Below are 22,929 nucleotides of genomic sequence, written 5' to 3'. Positions count from 1 at the left end.
TTTCCTCCGCCGACTTTTCTAGAAACCACTGAATCACCCACACCTTCCGTCTCAATAACACTTTAACACCAAGCCTAAAAAATAGACACGCCATTGAACATTCACGGGTTGAAAGCTCATGGTCGGCGTCAATGAAATTTTGTCCGGTTATTGACAAGCAAATAAATAGCGCCATCAGATGCAGATTTATGAAAAGTATGGGAAAAAACGCAGCGATGGGTCGAAAGTCCCATCGAGCAGCGTCCATAAAGCGCCGTTTTCGTGAAATATCAGACCATTAACGTCCGCTTGCACAGGTGCGGACTCGAATTTTCCAGATCTGGAAAATAAATCAGCGTGCGTTAGATCTAACCGACGTGGGTCACATGTCAGCAGACATTTCGCTGGTCAAGAAGGTCATGGTCGGAGAAGACCCGCAGCCATTGTGGCACCCAACCAATTCTTTTATTTTTGAATAAAGTATGGAAACGAGGTCGTAAATTTTGAGGGATTATTTGAATTTTAAATCAGGCAGAGGTTCGACTATTGCGTGGAAAATTCTCAAAGCGGAGCGCGTGGATAATAACAATAATAGTAATTTTTATTGATATTAATGAGTAGATTAATGTTAGCGCGTCAAACGAGACGAGATGGATGTTTGATCGTTATTATTACATAATGGGTCCGTTTTGACCACGTAGATGAACGCGCTTTTTTAACAAATTTTGCATAAAGATTACTTGGCACAGTTTGAAGGTGACGTCATCACAATTTCAGTGGGGATCATGGAAATGCTACTTTTATTTACGTACTCTGGCTTCCTGGAACGCACGCGATTTTCGCTTTTCGCGGCGGTTTATGATTTATTAGAATTTTCGCTTCGGGGAAGACGAGGTGAAAATGAGAGTGTCGAGCGACCTTCACACTTCTGGCGAGTTTTGCTTTGCTGATGTCGATTAGGGGAATAATGATGGGAAAACAAGAGTCGAGAGCTGGAAAGACGCACATTGCTTTGTTTTGTTGGTATTTTTGGAGTGTTATTGTCAGTCTGTCTCGGAATTGTGATTTTTTAAGATCGTTGTTGACTTACCGAGTCAATAATGTGCATGATGATTCCGTTTATTTAAGGTCGTCATCAACGGTGTTTGTTTAAACAATATAAGGCAAACTGTTAAAATTAGAGAACGATTATGAAGTGTGACAATGACACCGACACTGGACGCAGTTTGGATCTTGGTGTTCTTCATCAGGGATAAACGATTGAAAAATTTTAGCCATTTATCCGGTCTAAATAAATTATGACGTCACTCAAATATTTGTTTGGTAAATAATATTGATTAAAATAAATCTTCTTGATTTTCACTGAAAAAATTGGTCTAAAATTACTTAGATAGAACTTCCCCTGCCTCTGAAGTACATACAGTACAGTAAACATATCCAAGTTTTTCGAAAAATTATAAAATCTGATTTTGATGATTTTTATATTCCCAAATTTTCTGGAAAATGGAGTGAGCCACTCTTGATTTGATCAAAATGATTTACCCCATTCATTAAATAAGTATACAATTTTGATTTTTTCCAAAAATTTGGATGTCTAAGATAAAAAATCAAGACGGGTTCATAAACCACTATGCAAATTTTGAGGTGATTAGAAAAATCGATTGGAAAGTAAAATCACTTCTGACGTTTTAATTAATTATTAATTTTATTAATTTCATTAATTAATTAAATTAATTTATTTTCAGGAATCTATGACATTTAAAAAAACGTCTATAAATTAAAAAATGTTGAAGGCTATTTAGACAGAACTTCTATCGTCCCTGAAGAACAACAATTCAACAAATCCAGCTTCTTCAAAAAATGATAAAATTTGATTTTGCGCAATTTTATTTAAGTATTTTATGATAACAGTTATAACTTAAAACATGAAAGTAGCCATTCGCAGGATGGACCCTCGGGACGTGAAAATTGATTTTTTTTCCAGAGCAAATTAAGAGTGTTAAATGGTCAAAGAACGAAAAGTATCACCTTAAGAATTAAAGTAATTAGCAATAAATAAGAAATCAATATATACTGAATTAATTACAATCAATTGAAATGAATTAATCATATGAAACAATCGAAACACTTGGTCAGCTGTTTTTTTGTCTTCACATTGTATACTGAATGTGATAATTAAATAATAGCTAATTCTACGTAACTATGATTAAATGTAATTACTCCAAATTAATCTTTTATCAAGTAGTATTTAATTACACAAATTGTCAGTAATTAATTGTAACGAGTAGTCAACGATATTACTCTTATTAGCAATCAAGTAATTATTTTATGCTACCAGTATTTACGATTAATGTACGCTAATTAACAGCCTAATTAATGATTAAGAAAAATTACCCTGAGTATAATCGGTACAAGAGAAATTAATTAAAATTAAGTCTGATTAAGTATCATCCAGTCCAATCAACAAATATAATATTGAAAACCGTGAGAGTATCATTAATAGTAATTGGTTAATTACAAATAGCAATTATCCTAAATTAAGAACACGTCAATCGACAAGTACTTAAAAAAATGCTTTAAGATTTGTTAAGGGAGACTTTTCTCGCTCCTTAAATACAATAAAACAAATCCATTTTTTTCGAAAAATGATAGGAGTAATATTTAATTTTGCAAAATCTTATTTTTTGTGATAACACCTATAAGTAAAGAAAAATAAATAATGCAAAGTCACACTGAAAAAAAATTGGGATTCGAACCCACACGAGACAGATCACAAGTCTAAGAACCACTCGACTATGACGCATTTGATGCACAAAACAAGTTTCTGTAGAGTAATCATGGTGAAAATCAAGGCGGATTCATAAACCACGAGTACAGGAGTATATTATTTCATAAAATTTAGTTGATTTTAACTACGCAAAGTGCTGCCGAAACGTCATCAAATTGTTGGTGGGGATCATTAGACAAATTTTGGTTAGAATTTTATCATCTACACGATATTCCTAACATACATAAAATTTCACGGTCCGGTAGTTTCGGAGATAGTAGCTGCTAAGATAAGAGTGATTTTGGCCAATGAGATACCCTCTAAAAAAAGAGGGCGGGTGGGTCTAGTACCTGGTGAGATAAGATCGATTTTGGCAAATAATATATCTTCTAAAAAAAGAGAGGGTGGGTGGGCGGGGCTAATTCCTGCTAAGAAAAGAGTAATTTTAGCAAATGACATACCCTCTAAGAAAAGAGAGGACCGGTGGATGGGGCACCCTCTTTTTTCTTAGAGGGTATCTCATTTGCCAAAATCACTCTTATCTCAGAAGGAACTAGGCCCGCCCACCCACCCTCCCTTTTCCTAGAAGGTATGTCAGCTACCTAAATCGATCGATTTATCTTAGCAGATACTAGCCCCGCCCACCCGCCCTCTCTTTTCTTAGAGGATACTTCATTTGCCAAAATCACTCTTTTCTTAGCAGGCACTAGCCCCGCCCACCCATCCTTTCTTTTCTTAGGAGGTATATTATCTGCCAAACTCACTCTTTTCTAGCAAGAACTAGCACCGTCCACCCACCCTTTCTTTTCTTAGAGGTTCTGTCATTTGCTAAATTCACTCTTTTCTTAGCAGATACTCACCACGCCCTCCCGCCCTCTATTCTTTTAGAGGGATCTTATTTGCCAAAATCAGTTTTATCTTGGCAGCTACTAATACCTGCTCAAATAGGATCGATTTTAGCAAATCACATACCCGCTAAGAAAATAGAGGGCGGGTGGGCGGGGCTAGTTCCTGCTAAGAAACGAGTAATTTTGGCAAATGATATACCGTCTAAAAAAAGAAAGGGTGGGGGGGGGCTAATTCCTCCTAAGAAAAGAGTGATTTTGGCAAATGAGATATCCTATAAGGAAGGAGAGGGCGGGTGGGCGGGGCTAGTTCCTCCTAAGAAAAGAGTGATTTTGGCAAATGATATACCGTCTAAAAAAAGAAAGGGTGGGTGGGCGGGGCTAGTTCCTCCTAGGAAAAGAGTGATTTTGGCATATGAGATATCCTCCAAGGAAGGGGAGGGCGGGTGGGCGGGGCTAGTTCTTGCTAAGAAACGAGTGATTTTGGCAAATGATATACCGTCTAAAAAAAGAAAGGGTGGGTGGGCGGGGCTAGTTCCTCCTAAGAAAAGAGTGATTTTGGCAAATGAGATATCCTATAAGGAAGAAGAGGGCGGGTGGGCGGGGCTAGTTCCTGCTAATAAAAGAGTGATTTTGGCAAATGAGATGTCCTCTAAGGAAGAAGAGGGCGGGTGGGCGGGGCTAGTTCCTCCTAAGAAAAGAGTGATTTTGGCAAATGAGGTATCCTCTAAGGAAGGAAAGGGCGGGTGGGCGGGGTAGTTCCTGCTCAGAAAAAAAGTGATTCTGGCAAATGAGATACCCTGTAAAAAAAGAAAAGGTGGGTGGGCGGGGCTAGTTTCTGCTAAGGAAAGAATGATTTTGGTAAATGACATACCCTATAAGAAAAGAAAGGGTGGGTGGGCGTGGCTAGTTCTTGCTAAAAAAAGAGTGATTTTGGCAAATGAGATATCCGCTAAGAAAAGAGAGGGCGGGTGGGTGGGGCTCGTACCTGCTAAGGTAAAACTCAAAATCAGAGTACTGTTTTATTTTTTACGAATTTGAAAGTCTTGAGTGCCGCTTTTTTTAAATTCGGGCGACTCTTAGGTACCCATGGTGTATTATTTTAGGAGCCCATTAGATTTTTTCTTGTAAATTATTTAAAATCATTTTGGGGGACGTTGGTGTTCTATTTTTGGAAAATTCTGACTTACCTGTTTTTGAGTTAATTTTTAAACCCCCTTTTTTGTAAATTTAAAACAATCTTGAGGTTCTAGGTATTCCTGTTTGGAAAGAATTTGAAAGTGTTTTGGAGCCTCTAGTGTCTTTTCTTATAAAATTTAATTACATTTCTTAGAGGATACGTCATTTGCTAAATTCAGTCTTATGGTAGAGGTACTAGCCCCACCCGCTTACCCTCTATTTTCTTAGAGAAAATGTAATTTGCCAAAATCAGTCGTAGCAGGTACTAGCCCCGCCCACCCACCCTCTCTTTTTTTACAGGGTATCTCATCTGCCAAAGTCACTCTTTCCTTAGCAGAACTAGCCCCGCCCACCCACCCTTTCTTTTTTTACAGGGTATCTCATCTGCCAAAATCACTTTTTCCTTAGCAGAACTAGCCCCGCCCACCCACCCTTTCTTTTCTTACAGGGTATCTCATTTGCCAAAATCACTCTTTTCTTAGCAGAAACTAGCCCCGCCCACCCGCCCTCTCCTTCCTTAGAGGATATCTCATTTGCCAAAATCACTCTTTTTTTAGGAGGAACTAGCCCCGCCCACCCACCCTTTCTTTTTTTACAGGGTATCTCATCTGCCAAAATCACTTTTTCCTTTGCAGAACTAGCCCTGCCCACCCACCCTTTCTTTTCTTACAGGGTATCTCATTTGCCAAAATCACTCTTTTCTTAGCAGAAACTAGCCCCGCCCACCCGCCCTCTCCTTCCTTAGAGGATATCTCATTTGCCAAAATCACTCTTTTCTTAGGAGGAACTAGCCCCGCCCACCCACCCTTTCTTTTTTAGAGGGTGTCATTTGCCAAAATTACTCTTTTCTTAGCAGAAACTAGCCCCGCCCGCCCGCTCTCTATTTTCTTAGCTGGTATGCCATTTGCTAAAATCGATCTTATTTGATGCCAAGATAAGACTGATTTTGGCAAATAAGATCCCTCTAAAAAAATAGAGGGCGGGAGGGCGTCGTTAGTATCTGCTAAGAAAAGAGTGAATTTAGCAAATGACAGACCTTCTAAGAAAAGAAAAGATGGGTGGGCGGTGCTAGTTCCTGCTAGAAAAGAGCGATTTTGGCAAATGACATACCCTCTAAGAAAAGAAAGGGTAGGTGGGCGGGCCTAATTCCTTCTGAGATAAGAGTGATTTTGGCAAATGAGATACTCTCTAAGAAAAGAGAGGGTGGGTGGGCGGGGCTAGTATCTGCTAAGATAAATCGATCGATTTTGGCAGCTGACATACCTTCTAGGAAAAGGGAGGGTGGGTGGGCGGGCCTAGTACCTTCTGAGATAAGAATGATTTTGGCAAATGGGATACCCTCAGAAAAGAGAGGGTGGGTGGGCGGGGCTACTACCTGCTAAGATAAGACTGATTTTAGCAAATGACGTATTCTCTAAGAAATTTAATAAAATTATATTAAAAAAAGACACTAGAGGCTTCAAAGCACTTTCAAATTCTTTCCAAACCGGAATACGCAGAACCTCAAGATTGTTTTCAATTTAAAAAAAAAGGGGATTCCAAAATTAACTCAAAAACAGGTAAGTCCGAATTTACCAAAAATGGAACACCAAATTCCCCCAAAATTGTTTTAAATAATTTACAAAAAAATTTTCTGTGGGCTCCCAAAAATAATACACCATGGCTACCCAAGAGTTTCCCTTTCTTTTTTTAGAGGGTATGTCATTTGCCAACATTACTCTTTTCTTAGCAGGAACTAGCCCCGCCCATCCGCTCTCTATTTTCTTAGCGGATATGTCATTTGCCAAAATCGATCCTATTTGAGCAGGTACTAGTAGCTGCCAAAATAAGACTGATTTTGTCAAATAAGATCCCTCTAAAAATAGACCGGTGGGCGTGGTTAGTACCTGCTAATAAGATTTTGGCAAATGACATATCTTCTAGGAAAACAGAGGGAGGGTGGGCGGGGCTAGTAGCTGATAAGATATGACATTTTAGCAAATTACGTATTCTCTAAGAAATTTAATTAAATTATTATTAGAAAAGACACTAGAGGCTCCAAAGCACTTTCCAATTCTTTTCAAATAGGAATACCTAGAACCTCAATATTGTTTACAATTTTTCAAAAAAAAACGGGGTTTCAAAATTAACTCAAAAACAGAATTTTCCAAACACAGAATAATACACTAGGCATCATGCATGAAACGTCGAGAAAATATAGAAATAAAAACTGAGAAAGATTTTTAGCGTAAAATAAAACTGAAATTGTTAAAGAATGAAAAAGTGTAGTTTGGAATTAATTTAATTAATAATGAAATAATGATTAAATTTGTATTCAATAAATACCAAATTATGATTAATTATAAGAAATAACTGAAAGACCTTAGGTATAACATTGTCGATCGTTTTGTTTATTATCACATTGTACATTGTGATAAGTAATAGTGAATTCTACGTAAGTGTAATTACACATAATTACCACAAAGTAGTGTTTAATTAAGTAGTACTTAATTAATGGTAATTAACTGTAACGAATTGCAATAAACTATATTATCGGTAACTTATTAGCCATCACATACATTAATTTAATTTAAGCTAAGAATAATTACGAACAATTAAGAGAGTAATTAATTAAAATTAAAGCCGATTAAATAGCATTAGCATCATTTAACAAATGTAGATAAAACCCATAATTAATAGTACTGTTAATAATAATTAGAGAAAGTATCCAAAATTACAAACACGTCAATTAACAATTAATTAGACGTAATTACAATTAATTATAAGTAATTTAAGTTCGAAAGACGTCATCAACGTTAATTTTGCCGGTTAAAAAAATCGGATAATACCTTCTCTTTAACTACAAAAAATACAGCACAAACAAGACCGCATTCCAAAGCGTATTTGTTAATTAACATTTATTACTAACTTTTGAGTTTGACGTTGTCGATTTTTGGGAAACCAGTAAATAAAATTTTATTAATGTTCTGTTAGTTCTAAACTAATATTAGCATTGGTACTAAAAATTTCAGTGGTGTCTTGAAAAAGTCGTAAACTTTGATTGGACAAACTTATTTTTTTGGGAAAACTTTTTCAAATGACGTCATCAAGTTTTTGAAAGAGATACATACATAAAATCACTGTCTTATCAAAACTTCAACTTTATAAGTTAGGACTTTTTTACGACGATCTAACCTAGTCAGAGAACTTTTTATTGAGGAAATACAAAGTATCAAAGGTATTCCAAGCATTACGTGCCCACATGTACCCACCGCACCGTAATTGACACCGGAAGCACCGAACAACTATGAATAAAAATCTGTGGGTAGCAATTTTTGTTTAAATTTATTTAAATGATTGCAGAATTGTGAAGGCAACAATAATAATTATCGCACAATTTTACGTCTAATCATTATTAAATAAACATTTCGCACCTCGTTAAGTTAAGAGCTTAAATAACATTATAATAAATTACGGTGTACAGGTGTTGCTATTAGGCAGGCACAAAATCAACGTCATTATCTGTTGTAACAGATAATTTGCTAAAAAGGCGAAAAAATACGCCGAACAGCTGCAAATTCGGAGGAACTTAATGCGCCTTAAAAAATCCAGACACGTCTTGAAAAACTGGCTGAAATGATGACTGATTGGCAGGGAAGTGAAAGTAGTAACAAATAACCGACTATTTAAAGCATTGTGTCTGTGTTTCTAATTGAGAAAATTAAAAAATATAGTGTGACGGCGTGCACTTTTGGTAGCACTCACCCTAGACAAGAAACGCGCAAAAAGGGACGCACGTTTTGAGAAAAACCAGGAAGTGTTGAAACAATTCGATTTCTACATTGTCTCGTGTAAGGCAAAAATTATATTAATTTTTATGGTTATTGATTCTGCCTTCATCCTTTAATTTTAAGGAAGTGAGCCAAAATAGCTTTTTAATGTAAATACTACATTCAAACACTGATTCATAAACAACCGCCGTAAAAACACAATACCGAAGTTATAAATTATGACACCGCAACCACAAAGGAGAAAAAACTCACGATGATTAAAAATTTTAACATTATTTATTATAACCCATTAACCATAATTATCTCCACTAATGACAACAATTACTAAAACCGCTACTCCCGTCCTTGTCTTCCCCGCGACGCAGCCCACATCGTTGACAAAATGCAAATTAAATAAAATCATCGCTAATTAAGACATATAGCTCGAAATGTATTCGTGACATTCTCGAGAAATGTAGCTTCTAGTCGACGGACAGGACAATAAAACAAGCGAACAATAAAAATTCAAATCAAAAAATTTTCCGTTGGGATTTTTTGACGATATTGCGTCCAGTCGTCCGTGACTTATTGCAAAACAAGACCAACACAAAAGAAAAGCGCCGAATTTGCCCAAAAGCCCGTTTCACACCCAAAAAAAGCACACACTGGAGTTAACGTAACAGTGATATAACCATTATGGTGTCAATTGCAGCAAGAAAGTGTGAAGGAGTCTCACTTGAATGGTTCAGTACCAGAATGAGCGGCTAATCCATTATCCAAATATCGCCCAGATGATGGTTTGATGGTTAATTAATAGCGGGCATCGATCGCTTTTGACACAGTTTCTTTTAATTAACGAAACGTTTATGAAATGATTTTTGTAACCTGAGTGTGTTCTCATTGTAGGATTTTGTGGTTTTTCAGCACTTTCGCTTGTATTTCCATATTGGTACCAAGGCTTCGACAAAAACCAAATTTATGGTCAGCGCAAAAAATTCCACAGGTGTTTATGGTGGAAGAATACGGAGTGATTTATACGGGGTTGTCATGCTTCGGCAGATTTTTATTGTTGTTGACGTGCAATTTAATACCTGGAATGACATAAAATTTTGCGCTGAGAAACCGTGAGTCAATATTTTGGTCGCGATTACGGGAAAAACATTACAAATATGTTTTGCTCGCGTACAAGTAAATAACATTAATTGGTTATCCAGCTGAGATGTTTGTTTTGGTTGAAATCTCAAATATTTTAATAGCTTTTGGCGCTTTTTGTTACAGGTGGATGAGGAAGACCGGTAACAGACGCAAACATGCTCTAGATCTTCGTAGTTGCGCAAACACGATCAAGCAACCGCTGCCGTTTAATGATTGGCTTGATTATTCAAATTAACGCGTTTAATTGGTCGGGTTTCGTCACGTGAGTACAGACTCGCAAAAAAATATTCGCTTTCGTTACATTTTCGAATGTACTGTGTTATTAGACGTTTTAACTCTGTAATCTGGTGATATGTAAAGTTTCACAATGATGTTATGTTCCAGTGACTCCTTTCATGCAGCCAGAACAATTTAATAACTAAATATTGTTATTTATGTAATGTGGTTTACTATGATTTTTACGATCATTATTTCCAATTTTTTTAAAACCAATAAATTGAAGGTTAGGAGAATGTTATATAAATCGTTATATAAAAATTTTCAGGCAATTTCATGCGTTGTTTTGTCATATTTTATGTGTTTACAAGTTCTGTTTAAAAGTGGCTGTCGTAAATAAGCCAAACTTTAAGTATCGTAGGTGGAAAAGTGGATTTTGGGTGAAAAATAAAATCTTTTTATGGATTTGGTGGATGTTTATTTGTTCATAACAAAACGGACTGTCAAAATATATTTTTTCAACAACATAAAAAAGATTGCGAACAAAAATCAGAACCTATAACAAGTAATTTTTCGTGATCGAAGAGTAAATTTTGTGTGTAACAGCTAATAAATTACTTTTCCGACTGTTATTTGACAACTGTGTGCTTCATGTTACCAGAAAAACTAGATTATAGTGTAAATAATTTTCTCTACTGTTGTTAAAAAAATCACGAATAATGAAGTAATAATTACGTAAGTAATCAATAAATACCAAATTAATTATGATCAATTAAAATTAATTAAGTGGAAATTGTTCAATTTTAAGAAACAATCAAATTATTTAAAATTATGTAGTCGTTCGTTTCATTCGTTATCAAATTATACAACGAGTGTAACAATTAATTAACAAATAATTCCTTTTAATTGCAGTTTAGTAGAAAAATTAACTGTAATTAATTGTAATGAAATAGAATCAAAGACAATTACCAATAACCTTTTGTAAACTAACAATAATCGCGAGTATTGAACCACAACTAACAGTGTATTACTTAATGATTAAGTAAGATTAATTAAATATAATCGCCAAAAGTGCAATTAATTAAAATTAATACTAATCAAGAGTAATTATGTCAATTTTTCGAGTTAGAAATTTTTTGAGCACTGTCGAAACTTAACTAAAACTATTTTCTTGTACATTTCGACCTCCAGAAGTTATTTTCGGCTTCACTTCTTCAATAAGTTGTACCATTTTTCCTGAATCGCCCACTGAAACATAACAATTTTTTATATTTTTGAAAATTTTATTTCATACCGAATGATTTAAAAATTTGTCCTGGCACCATTGGAACGCCATATTTTTGGAATCACCTCTTCAAAATATTTTTTTATTTCCAGAATTTTTTGAGAATTTTGGCCAACTTTTTCAAAAAAAAAATGTTTTCCTTACGAAAATTTTGACTTACGATAACTTTGGTGATGTTTGGTTCTTGAAGTATAAGTAAACTAAAATTCAAAATTGGGTGTTTTCAAGGCATATTTGACTTACATTTTCAATTTTCTCATTATTCAGTTTTTCGATTTTTCAATTTTTTTGTTTATTGATTTCTTGAGGTTTCGATTTTTATTGTACGAATTTCAATGTTACTACTTTCCGATTTTTCGATTTTTGATTTTCGATTGTTTAATAATTTTCAGTTTTTGGACTCAATTTTTTTTTCGGTTTCAGTTCTTCACTTCTTTAGTTTATAGAATTTCCAATTTTGTACTTTTTTTTCAATTTTCCCGTTCTATATTCTAGAATTTTTTTATTTTTGACGAACTTTTTCAAAACCAAAATTTTCCCTTATGAATATTTCCAACTTTTTTTAAAATTGAAATTTTTTAATGGTTCCCTCTTCAAAATTCGCAAAAATTTTGACATTTTCGAAACTCAACTAAATACATTTTCTTGTAGATTTCGAGCTCTAGAACCCAAATCCGGCTTCGGTTTGTTGATACCTGCAACTGTTTTTCCAGAATCCACCGTTGAAATTTCGAAATTTTTGAAATTTTAAAAAATTCGCGTTTCCCAGCGATTTTTTCGAAAATGTTGCCTCGTGACCATCAACATGCTATATTTTTGGAATCAGCGTGTCGAGATCTACGTCTCTGAATTTTTTCATAATTTTTTGACAACTTTTTAAAATTGAAATTTTTTAATGGTCCCCCCTTCTTCAAATTTCGCAATAATTTTGACATTTTTGAAACTCAACTAAATACACTTTCTTGTAGATTTCGAGATCTAGAACTCAAATCCGGCTTCGGTTTTTTAATATCTGCAACCGTTTTTCCAGAATCAACCGTTGAAATTTCGAAATTTTTGAAATTTCCAAAAATTCGCATTTCGCAGCGATTTGTTCAAAAATGTTGCTTCGTGACCATCAACATATTATGTTTTTGGAATCAGCGTGTCGAGATTTACGTCCTTGAATTTTTTCATAATTTTTAGACAACTTTTTTAAAATTAAAATTTTTTAATGGTCAAATTTCGCAAAAATTTTTACATTTTCGAAACTCAACTAAATATATTTTCTTGTAGATTTCGAGCTCTAAAACTCAAATCCGGCTTCGGTTTTTTGATACCTGCAACCGTTTTTCTGGAATCGACAGCTGAAATTTCGAAATTTTTTAAATTTTCAGAAAAACGCATTTGGTAGCGAATTTTTCGAAAATGTTGCTTCGTGACCATCAACATGCTATATATTTGGAATCAGCGTGTCGAGATCTACGTCCTTGAATTTTTTCATAATTTTTAGACAACTTTTTTAAAATTGAAATTTTTTAGTGGTCAAATTTCGCAAAAATTTTGTCATATTCGAAATTCAGCTAAATACATTTTCTTGAAGATTTCGAGCTCTAGAACTCAAATCCGGCTTCGGTTTTTTGATATCTGCAACCGTTTTTCCAGAATGGACCGTTGAAATTTCGAAATTTTTGAAATCTTCAAAAATTGATATTTCGCTGCGATTTTTTCGAAAATGTTGCTTCGTGACCATCAACACGCTATATTTTTGGAATCAGCGTGTCGAGATCTACGTCCCTGAACTTTTTCATAATTTTTAGAAAACTTTTTTAGAATTGAAATTTTTTAATTCTTCAAATTTCACAACAATTTTGTCATTTTCGAAACTCAACTAGATATATTTTCTTGTGGATTTCGAGCTCTAGAACTTAAATCCGGCTTCGGTTTTTTGATACCTACAACCGTTTTTCCAGAATCGACCGTAGAAATTTCGAAATTTTTGAAATTTTCAAAAATTCGCATTTCGCAGCGATTTTTTCGAAAATGTTGCTTCGTGATCATCAACATGCTATATTTTTGGAATCAGCGTGTCGAGATCTACGTCCTGAATTTTTTCATAATTTTCAGACAAACTTTTTTAAAATTGAAATTTTTTAATGGTCCCCCTTCTTCAAATTTCGCAAAAATTTTGACATTTTCGAAACTCAACTAAATACATTTTCTTGTAGATTTCGAGCTACAGAACTCAAATCCGGCTTCGGTTTTTGATACCTGCAACCGTTTTTCCAGAATCGACCGTTGAAATTTCGAACTTTGAAAGGACCCTATACGATAAGGCCTGGTTTTCGGCCCAGGAAAAAAACAACTAATTTTTTCAATAAATACTACCGGCTGAGAAGGGTTGTTCATATTTTAAAATAAAGCATGTACGGGCTGCTTAATAATTTTAGTTCATAAGAAAACAATGAAATATTTTGCAGTGGTAAAATATCTGCATACAATAGTGATGGAATGGAAAAAACTGCGTCACGATAAGTAGTAGTGGATATTTGAGTCTTAATTTGAAGGTTAAATTCATTTATGAACTCTAAAAGGACAATATTGAAGCTTAATGTAATAAGCGCGCAGAACCCAGGAAAGTTATTTCAGATTTTTTAACAGTATTTAGACCAATTAAAATAAGGCGATTTTAGCCTTATTATTACCGATATCCTCAATACATACGTGTATAGTATGTAAACAACAAAAGAAATTACAAACTTTTGCAACCTCCTTTGGTTGGCATTACTGGCACTTTTTTATTAACATCTTCTGGAAAAACCTTAACAGTTGTTTTTTTAACATATCGATATTAAATATATATTAAAATATGAAAAATCACGTTTGTTGTTTGTTTCACATATTCTTGAGGATTTGTTTTCAGTAGTTAAAAAATCCTAAGATTCATTTAGTTTATGTTTTGAACTAACATCAGTTAACACTGATAACATAGATTTTCGGTGTTGCTTAGCATTTTCGTACTTGACTCTGATACTTTTACTGCTTTTTAAACAATAACCACATTCATGTTTTCCTGTTAATTTTTTTACTTTGTAAAAGATGTAGTGCATAACGTAATTTAAATCAGTATTTAATTATAACTGTAAAGTTAGGAACACTAAATGAATTGCCAGGTTTTTCAGTTTTATAAATATTCTGGTGTTGAATTATGTTGGTAACATCCGTACCTTTTTTCACAAAGAAATATCGATTATGTTCAGCCGTGTTTGATGATTATTTTTATAAATATATATCTATTAACTACGAAGTAGAAATATGTGTACACTGGATGATACATTGTTTTTTTTTTATTTAAAAAAATAAAAGTCGGAGATTTCAATTCGAGATAAAACTGGAACCCAAACGTAAAAGGTAAATGCAGTGTAACTAGTAGCGACCTTTTCATGTTTTATCCTGAACGATATTTTTTACTTGGAATTGTAGTTTTAAAATTAAAACATAATACGGGTAGGAGAATCCTATATTTTATACCTACCATATTATTTACGTCTTAGTTTCTCGTAGTTTACATTATCAGTATCAGTTAGCAGCAAACTGAGTATTTTAATATATATTTAAGGATGGTAATCATGACAAAGCAATTTATCTTTTGCAATCTTTGACACAGTATTTCCACATTAGTTACTTCTATAATCGTCAATCCTTACGCTTATTAGGTTAAGACCCACCACTGACCCGGAAATGACCGGCATTCAGGCAAGACTTCTATCATTACGGGTACTAAGACCAAGTAATGATATGTATTGATTAGATTAACAGAACAACTTTCGAGATTCTAGAATTACAGCATACAAATTAGTCTGCTATTATTCTCTAATCTCACCCCATCCCCAAAAGTCTAGCGTAACTACCGACCATTTATCCGCGCATCACTTGGAAAGTGACCTACACTACTCTGACCTACTGGTGCTAATCTAATCTGACTGACATGTTCAGACTGTTCAAGAAACTTACGAACAATATGACATGTTCCTAACAAAACAGCTTTTTGAATTTTGATAATTATTGAATCATTCAAATGCAAAGACTTTAAATTCTCAACTAAGCTATTTGGAACTACACCTACATTAGAGATAACTAGGGGTAGAATTGAAATTTTTTTAAGATTCAACATGGATTTCATTTCTATCGATCATTGTAGATATTTTGAAATCTTGGTGTGGTATGTTTGAAGAATGTTGTTTGTGTTAGGAACAGCAATGTCAATGAGAATGGCTTCGTTCGTGTGTTTTTTGATAAGTATGATGTCTGGTCTGTTAGCTGTAATGTTTAAGTCTGTAAGTATTGTGCGATCCCAGTATAATTTGTATTTGTTATTTTCAAGGAACGGAAATGGAATGTAAGTGTAATACGGTGTCGTATCTTCGATTAAGTTCATAATTGTTGCTAATTCTTTGTGGATGATTTTGGTGACGTTGTCGTGTCTAGCTTTGTAGTCAGTTTGTGCTAGGATGCTGCAGGAAGAGATTATGTGCTGGATCGTTTCAGGTTTTGCTTTGCAGAGGCGACAGCAGTCGTTTCTTATGTTCGGATCTTTGATGATGTATTTTTTGTAATTCTTGGTATTGATTACTTGGTCTTGAATAGCAAACACAAATCCTTCTGTTTCGGCATACAAACCTGATTTTTTTAACCAAATCAATGACATCTTCTTATTGACATGAGTTTCTTCTAAGTCTTTGTAGAATTTTCCATGAAGTTGTTTTTGTTTTAACCCACTTATTATTTTATCTATTGTGTGGGGGGTGTGGATTTCTTCGGTGTTCGACAGATTTAAGGGTGTGTGGTTCAAATCTGCTCTTGTGATGGTGCGAAACATTTCATTTCTTTCCGCTCGTTTCAAGAAATACTTCTTCAAATCTGAGATTTGTCTCTGAATTAGAATTCTTTAAAGTTTTCAATGATGGCATAAAAATTATTACTGTTTTACAAAATCTAATGTTCCATTTCTGTTTTGTGATGTAACAATTTTGCGTACATTTTTTGATTAATAAGTTATTTTATTGCTAGTTTGCATTGCGTTAATCCAAAATAAAAAGATAAAAACAAAAATAAGCCTTATTAAAAACAAAAGTAATTTAACTTCCAACAACGTTAAAAGAGATCTGGTTTAACACTTACTAGAGAAAAACCATCTTATACTTTTAATTAAAAATAGGTAAAATAATTGTTTGTTCTTTAATTATGACTATAAAAAATCTATTTAATTTAAACATATTTATTAATTCAAAACAGGAAAACAAACAAAACACAAAAAAACAAAAGTAAAATATAAAAAAACACAAACAAATTAAAAGGCTTCAATGATGATTGTGCACGGTAACGTTAACAGTGTTACCGTACACACTCACTTCGTTCCTACTCTGCTGCCCCCTTAGCATGCCCCTATAGCCACTTCTGCCTTTATTTCTCCCTCTGTAACCTTCGCTATTCCCATATATGTCTCTACGTCCTTCATTCCTGCTATTTCCTCTTCCTCTCCACCTTCCCCGTCCTCTGTATCCTCTTCCACGATTGCTCCCCCTCCCTCTAGAGCCTTCAACATCACGTTGCTCTGCCTCTGTACATACTGGTCCTACCTTCTCGCCGCCGCCTTTTTTCCGTTCTGAATTCTTTTTTTGTCCAATCATTTTTCTGAAGAATAAGGTATGATTAATTATGTCGAACAAATGTACTTTTTAGTCAAACTATTATTTTTGCGTCCATTTTCATAATTAAATTGTAAAATAAGTGACACATATTTAATTGTTACGAAAATACGTCAAGCAGAATAGTTCTATCTGATGGTTATCTTACCTTAAGCTGTTGTTGCTGACACTATTTTGCTGAATAAGTTTCAGCGCCGTGAATTCCTGCAATGATTGATGGGTCAGAATTGAAATAGATACGATTTATTTTTATTAGATACCGTTTTTGTGAGGGTCACCGTTACTGCCTCCTCATCGTTCTTGGGGCTGATGGACGCCTGGACGGCACCGGACGGACTCGCTGGCTGACTCATTTCTGGTGTACGTTAATGTATAATTTATAAAAGATTAAGAAAATGTCTAAAAGTACTTACGAGTTAATTCACTTTTCTAAAATAATTGTCACTTATTTATAAACACTGCCATAGCATCGTAAGCACACATGCTTGATTTTTTTCGCGAACTTGACTAGAGCACGAGTCTCGACATAGCAATATCGCAAGGTAACGCTCGTCCGCTTCAGTGGACCAGCCCAACAAGCCACGGGCCCTCGCGATCTGCTATCGCTGATATATACATCTACATAATAATAAATGTAGTAAACTTTATATAATAATAACAATATAGGAATGTTTACAAAAAAGTGTATTGCTTACTTTTACAAAAATATGTCTTATGATTATAAAATAAAACTTTTATTTAGGACAAATTATATCTAAATTCAGTGCAAAACGCTAAAAATTTTCTTTAACAGTGAATATTAATTACTTAATATCAAATGTTTTTTAATAAAGTAACTAGACAAAGAAATAAGTTCTTCACTATAATTTTAAAAACATCGGACAAATTCCTAACTAGACAAGTTAAATGTTGAAAGTAACAGAATTAAATCAATTATATTTATTTTTCTCTAACAATCCTATTTTTCTAAGTATGACACCAATATCTGGAATTAACCGTGAAGATCAGGTTTAATTGAACAAATGACCTTGGTACACGAAAAAATTTTTGTATAAATTACTAAAATATAGGATAAATACGATCGCTCCAAATTCTGTCCTGTGTTTTCTGGCTATATTCTATACGTATTAATATAAGCAGAATACTTTCCAAATTGCATTCGTTAGATGGATCATCTGAAACGTAATAACTTATAGATAAAGGTCATTTTAGTGTTAATTAATTTTACATTCAATATATATTTATTGACAGAGAAAATTAAAACTATACAACATTCATTTTCAAATGTTGAATCCACACAAAATATGCCCTGAATGAAGTGTTATATTGTCAATGAATGCGTCAAATTAATCAAAATATTTGAAAATTCAACATGGTATATATTTCTCACTATAGCCACATATTTTCACCTTAAATGAACTTTATAGTTATTTATGCCGAATTTAGACCGAAGGTCGATTCAGACAATACGTCAAGTGCAAGAACACTTTTGCATGTGTTGCATACAACATTTTTTCTACAATCGTGGTTATAATGTACCAGTTTTATTGGGGACTTGGGGGATTAAAATTCTACAACAACTAACAGGTATCATCATGCAGTCTTACGTTAGTTCGCCGTGACTACCATGACAATCAAACAATGTTTCCAAAAAAAAAACAATTTGCAAAATAAAATAAAACGCCATAAATAGTAGTGAGTGAGTGTTTTGAACCGTGTTGACCCCAAAATGAGCGATTCGAGCGAATATTAAACAAACTCTGAAATTACCGAGATGGCCAATGCGGCAATATTTAATTTATTGCCCGAGAAATTCCGAAAACAATATGATCTAACATACAACCGGTTCAAAGAATGGTGTGCAGACAAAAAGGTTGTGCAGAAGCCGTGCTTCTGGCTTATTTTTCCGATCGGTCAACGAAGGTATTTAAAGCCTTCTACCCTCTGGTCCGAATATTCCATGATACTTGCTTCCCTTTCGGTGAAAGAAAATGTGGATATACCTAAATAAAAATGTTCTACGCCTATTTTGGAAAGTTGTATTTTCGACATAGTTTGCCTTGTTCAAAAACGTCAGATTTCATTGATGTTTCAGAACATGTGTGAAATGAACGAAGATAATTGTGTCAACGGAAGATGCATGAAAAATGAATGAAAGTGCAGTTATTTATGATGAATTAACTGTGTAGCCGATGGCGTTCGCTTTTTGTTTTGTCACCATAAAATGACTTGGTGTTGTTGATAAATAAATGCAAATTAAAATTAACTCCAACAGTGTCGAGTGCAAAATTTTATTATGAGTGCTTCGAAAGAGGAAAATATCAATCATTATTAAAATGTACTGGATTTGAATAAATATTGTGTTAATGGTGTTTATTACTTCTATTTTCTTTAAAATTTTGAATGAAGGAGGATAGGCGTAGGAGAAGTATAGTGTACAACACGTGCCAAAAGGATATTTCAAATGAGTGTGCCAGTTGAGCTACGAGCGACAGCGCTGTCGCTCGTAGCTCAGGCACTTGTTATACAATATACTACTGACGTTGATTAGATTGACATTAGAGTGCAATAACATTTTTCTTGCACTAGTGCAAGAAAGTGCCACTTTTTGCACTCTAAATCATTGAGATATGAGTCATTTTTTACACGATTGTAGAAAAATGAATTTTTATGCGCCATTGTTGAAGATTTACTCAACTATCCCGTAGTGTGGGACCGTGATAGAAAAATATTACAAATAACCAAGCTAGACTAATAAAATTATTTTAGAGGACTTTTACCTGTGAAAGAAATATTTTTCACAATGTGACTAAAAAGACGTTTTTTGTAATCCTATTTTCATAAACACTTAACACGCCTCGTGTTGCAGTTATACATTTATTTGTACTACTGTTTGGTTTCCTTCTGTTGACAACGAAGAGAAGATTAAAATATTATTGTTAGCTACATATATTTCCAACACTAAAGAACAAAAGTCAAAATATAAATCCATTTTTAGTCAATTGTCGTTGAAGAGTGTTTCCAAAGCAAGACAAATTCAACAATTTCGTTTTATTTTTTACATTGACTGCTTACCCTTCGAAACAAAGTACTATAGTTGTTTCAATATTACTGCTTGCGCCTTACAAACTTATAACCACATTTACAGTAATAGGAAATTAATGAAGAATGCCACTTCATAAATTCTATTCTACAACAGCATAGTGACATTTATTCTACTCGGGGTTAAAAGTTGACCGAATGTTACGTTGAACAATTATAATGGAATCCGCATTCCATAAAAAAATCGATATTTTGTAAGCACTGGTATCTCGCAACCATGGTGAATAATGGAAGAATCATTTTCTGAATAACATCCACCAAAATCTTGATCTAAGACAGTAATTAGTAAAATAATTTTAGGTTTAATAATTCACTTTTTATGTTTATCATTACCGGAATCTAAAGTCAACCTGTTAATGAAAAATTGTTCATACACTTTAAAATATTTATCAAATCAAAATGTTCTTCTTATACAGTTTTTTCCTGCAATGGATAATTATATTTATATAAAAACATTCAAATTACTTTCTAAACTATACCTACCACCTATGTAATTCAGTTTTCTGATTTGTCTCAGTATTAGGTATTTTGATTGTACTTTGGCAACATAATAAATTCAGGTCATCCACAATTACATGGAATAGTTAGGTATAAAACTTTTCCAAGAACCACGTTGCCACTTTGTAAGTACTCGTTTGGATAAAACACACTTCGTTCGTTCTGTAGTACCTTCGAAAAATAGATATAACATCACATTTGAATCGTTAAACGACGATTGAATTGAACACAAGCAATCTGAATCCAGTTTTCACAATTGTTCTGGTACTTGTGTGCAAGAAAGCTTGAAGATTCTTCTATGTTAATTTTCACAATACCATAATTTGTGCATTATATTATATACCTAACATTGATTTCCATAAAATTCTCAGAAACTACAAAACTTCACTAAAAATTGAATTCACGCTTTTTAATTCATGATCATAAATGAATGGTTAACTTACCTCTAAACATTTCTTCTTGGAAGCTATTTGTAAATCTTGGGCAATAAACGGTTGTCAACTAAGAATTCTCTAAATACATATTAAATTACTTATGGTAGTTAAATAATAAACAGGACAAAATGTAATAGAAAATCAGGTATTAGGTATAACTTCACTTTTTCAAAATTAAGCAGTCTATAAACCGGCTGAGGCAAAACACAGAAAACACAACAACTCTTCAAAAAAAAAGATTTAGAAAAATGTTATTGAAGGTTTGTTGCTTGGATATTCAAAATATCCTACCCAAGCCCTATATAATTCAGTACAAACCTGCCGGAAGGTTTTAATACGGACTCTATGAACTATGAACAATACATAGTACCGAATTCAAATTGCAGGTTACAGTGCACTTTCAGCGGAGGTGAACGGTGGCACACTCTTGCACCCTACAATCACAAATGCGGATTCTGGGTATTTCAGTGTTTTTGGTATTTGAACATGATTTTTGTAGTGATAGTTATTTATTTTTCACCTCTATGTATAAGCTGGTATATTTTTGTTATTGTAGTGCAAACCACGTTTGCTTATGTTAGAATTTTCTCGAAAATTAGTTAATCACAGCAAACTGCATCATCTCTCTTTTGAAAACTTCGTGATGATTAAGTTGTTATACTTGTGAGCACGAAAATCGACATAATGTTGTCGAAATTATCTTTTCTTGTTTTTTCGATAACCTTTTGTAAATTGATTAACGACCAAAATTATATTTAATATTGACTTTTACTTACAAAATTTTAGAATATACATACATATCTCACAAATTAAAATCTTGAATGAAAAATTTTCTGTTTCTATAACTGTGAATTCAAAGCACGATATCAATTTTTTATATTTTAAACATGGTTTTAAAAAATTCAGAAAATGGCATTTTAACATATTTTACAACAGTCCATAATATTTTTGTGTTTTATTTATTAATATATTATATAGGATTTATTTATTACATATTAATTTTCACTTTCTTCTCTATCAATTGTGCTGTTAATTGCTTTAGCATCTAATAAAGAAGCTATGTAATTATGTTTTCTTTTTATTGTATTAGTGTTTGAGGGACGTCCGAAAAACCACAGTATACAAGCAACGTGAGAACAACATCCAACATTGCGCAAACCTATTTTACAAGTACAAGCCCATCCTAAAATAGATTTGTGTCCTTCGTTTGATGGAGAGTACTGAATCCAGCTTTGATATTTCGTATTAGATACATGTCTTGATTTAATTTTTCCTTTTATTAAATAATTATCTGCGCGACAAACCAATAATTCAAAAAATTCTTCATCACCAACGTGTTCTGCAGCATATAATGGTGCATTTTCAGATTGGTAGATTCCTAAAGTAATAATTCTCATGTCCTTTTCAGATAAAGTAGGAAAATCTGGTAAACTTTGCAGTGCCATTTTTATCCACTTTACCTTAGCTTGGCTTTCAAGACGCTCTTGTAAAACATTGGACGTTCCCATCCGTGACAGCACGATGTCTGCTATTTCATCATGGTCATCATCTTGTGTGAATAATGGTGGGAAATACATATTGAATATTGTACATGCAATTCTAAGCCAAGAGTGCAGGTGTGGAAGATACTGAATATTTATATCGTTTTTGAAAAATTTAAAAACATTTTTTAATCGACCATTTACACTTTCCACTACAAATCGGACCATTGTTACTTTTCTAGATTCATTAGCCTCAGCAGTTGAAAACTGTTTTTTCCCTTGTGGTAAAAAACAAGGCATAGCAACTTTAAAGCCCATTCGTTCTAGTTCCGGTTTTGCATCTCTATAACCGCGATCAAGAATTACTAAATCACCCTTATTGAAATTATTGAAGAAACTATTTGGTTCTTTTCTTCTAGAAAGTAAAATTTGTGCGTCATTATTACCTGGATCAGAACAAAATAAACCGTCTGTGTCTATAATGTAACCATCAGTGGCGCAAGTTATGTGGGGTTTCACCAAGTTTGAATGCTTTTGAGTTGAATATGTTTT

The 22,929-nt window shown here is 33.6% G+C and overlaps 1 protein-coding gene across 2 annotated transcripts; it reads right to left on the bottom strand.

Annotated features, from left to right (window-relative positions):
• Nucleotides 1-16,416: 16,416 nt before the first annotated feature.
• On the bottom strand, nt 16,417-17,475 carry LOC135125964 (uncharacterized). 2 transcript variants are annotated; one of them, XM_064051751.1, is made up of 4 exons: nt 17,276-17,475; nt 17,123-17,217; nt 17,011-17,066; nt 16,417-16,848 (listed from the first exon to the last, which is right to left on the bottom strand). In XM_064051751.1, the coding sequence occupies exons 2-4, from the start codon at nt 17,213-17,215 to the stop codon at nt 16,515-16,517; spliced, it is 483 nt and encodes a 160-aa protein (XP_063907821.1). In that variant the 5' UTR covers nt 17,216-17,217; nt 17,276-17,475; the 3' UTR covers nt 16,417-16,514. The 2 variants fall into 2 exon arrangements, with proteins under 2 accessions (XP_063907821.1, XP_063907822.1); XM_064051752.1 differs by lacking the exon at nt 17,276-17,475 and having other exon boundaries at nt 17,123-17,248.
• Nucleotides 17,476-22,929: the final 5,454 nt, after the last annotated feature.

This window comes from Zophobas morio, unplaced genomic scaffold (assembly GCF_036711695.1).
Source record: "Zophobas morio isolate AGI-343-1 ecotype UQ-CSIRO unplaced genomic scaffold, CSIRO_AGI_Zmor_V1 ptg000010l, whole genome shotgun sequence".
Taxonomy (NCBI): domain Eukaryota; kingdom Metazoa; phylum Arthropoda; class Insecta; order Coleoptera; family Tenebrionidae; genus Zophobas; species Zophobas morio.
Note: the sequence above shows the minus strand (reverse complement) of the source record. Positions and strands in the feature narration are given on the sequence as shown.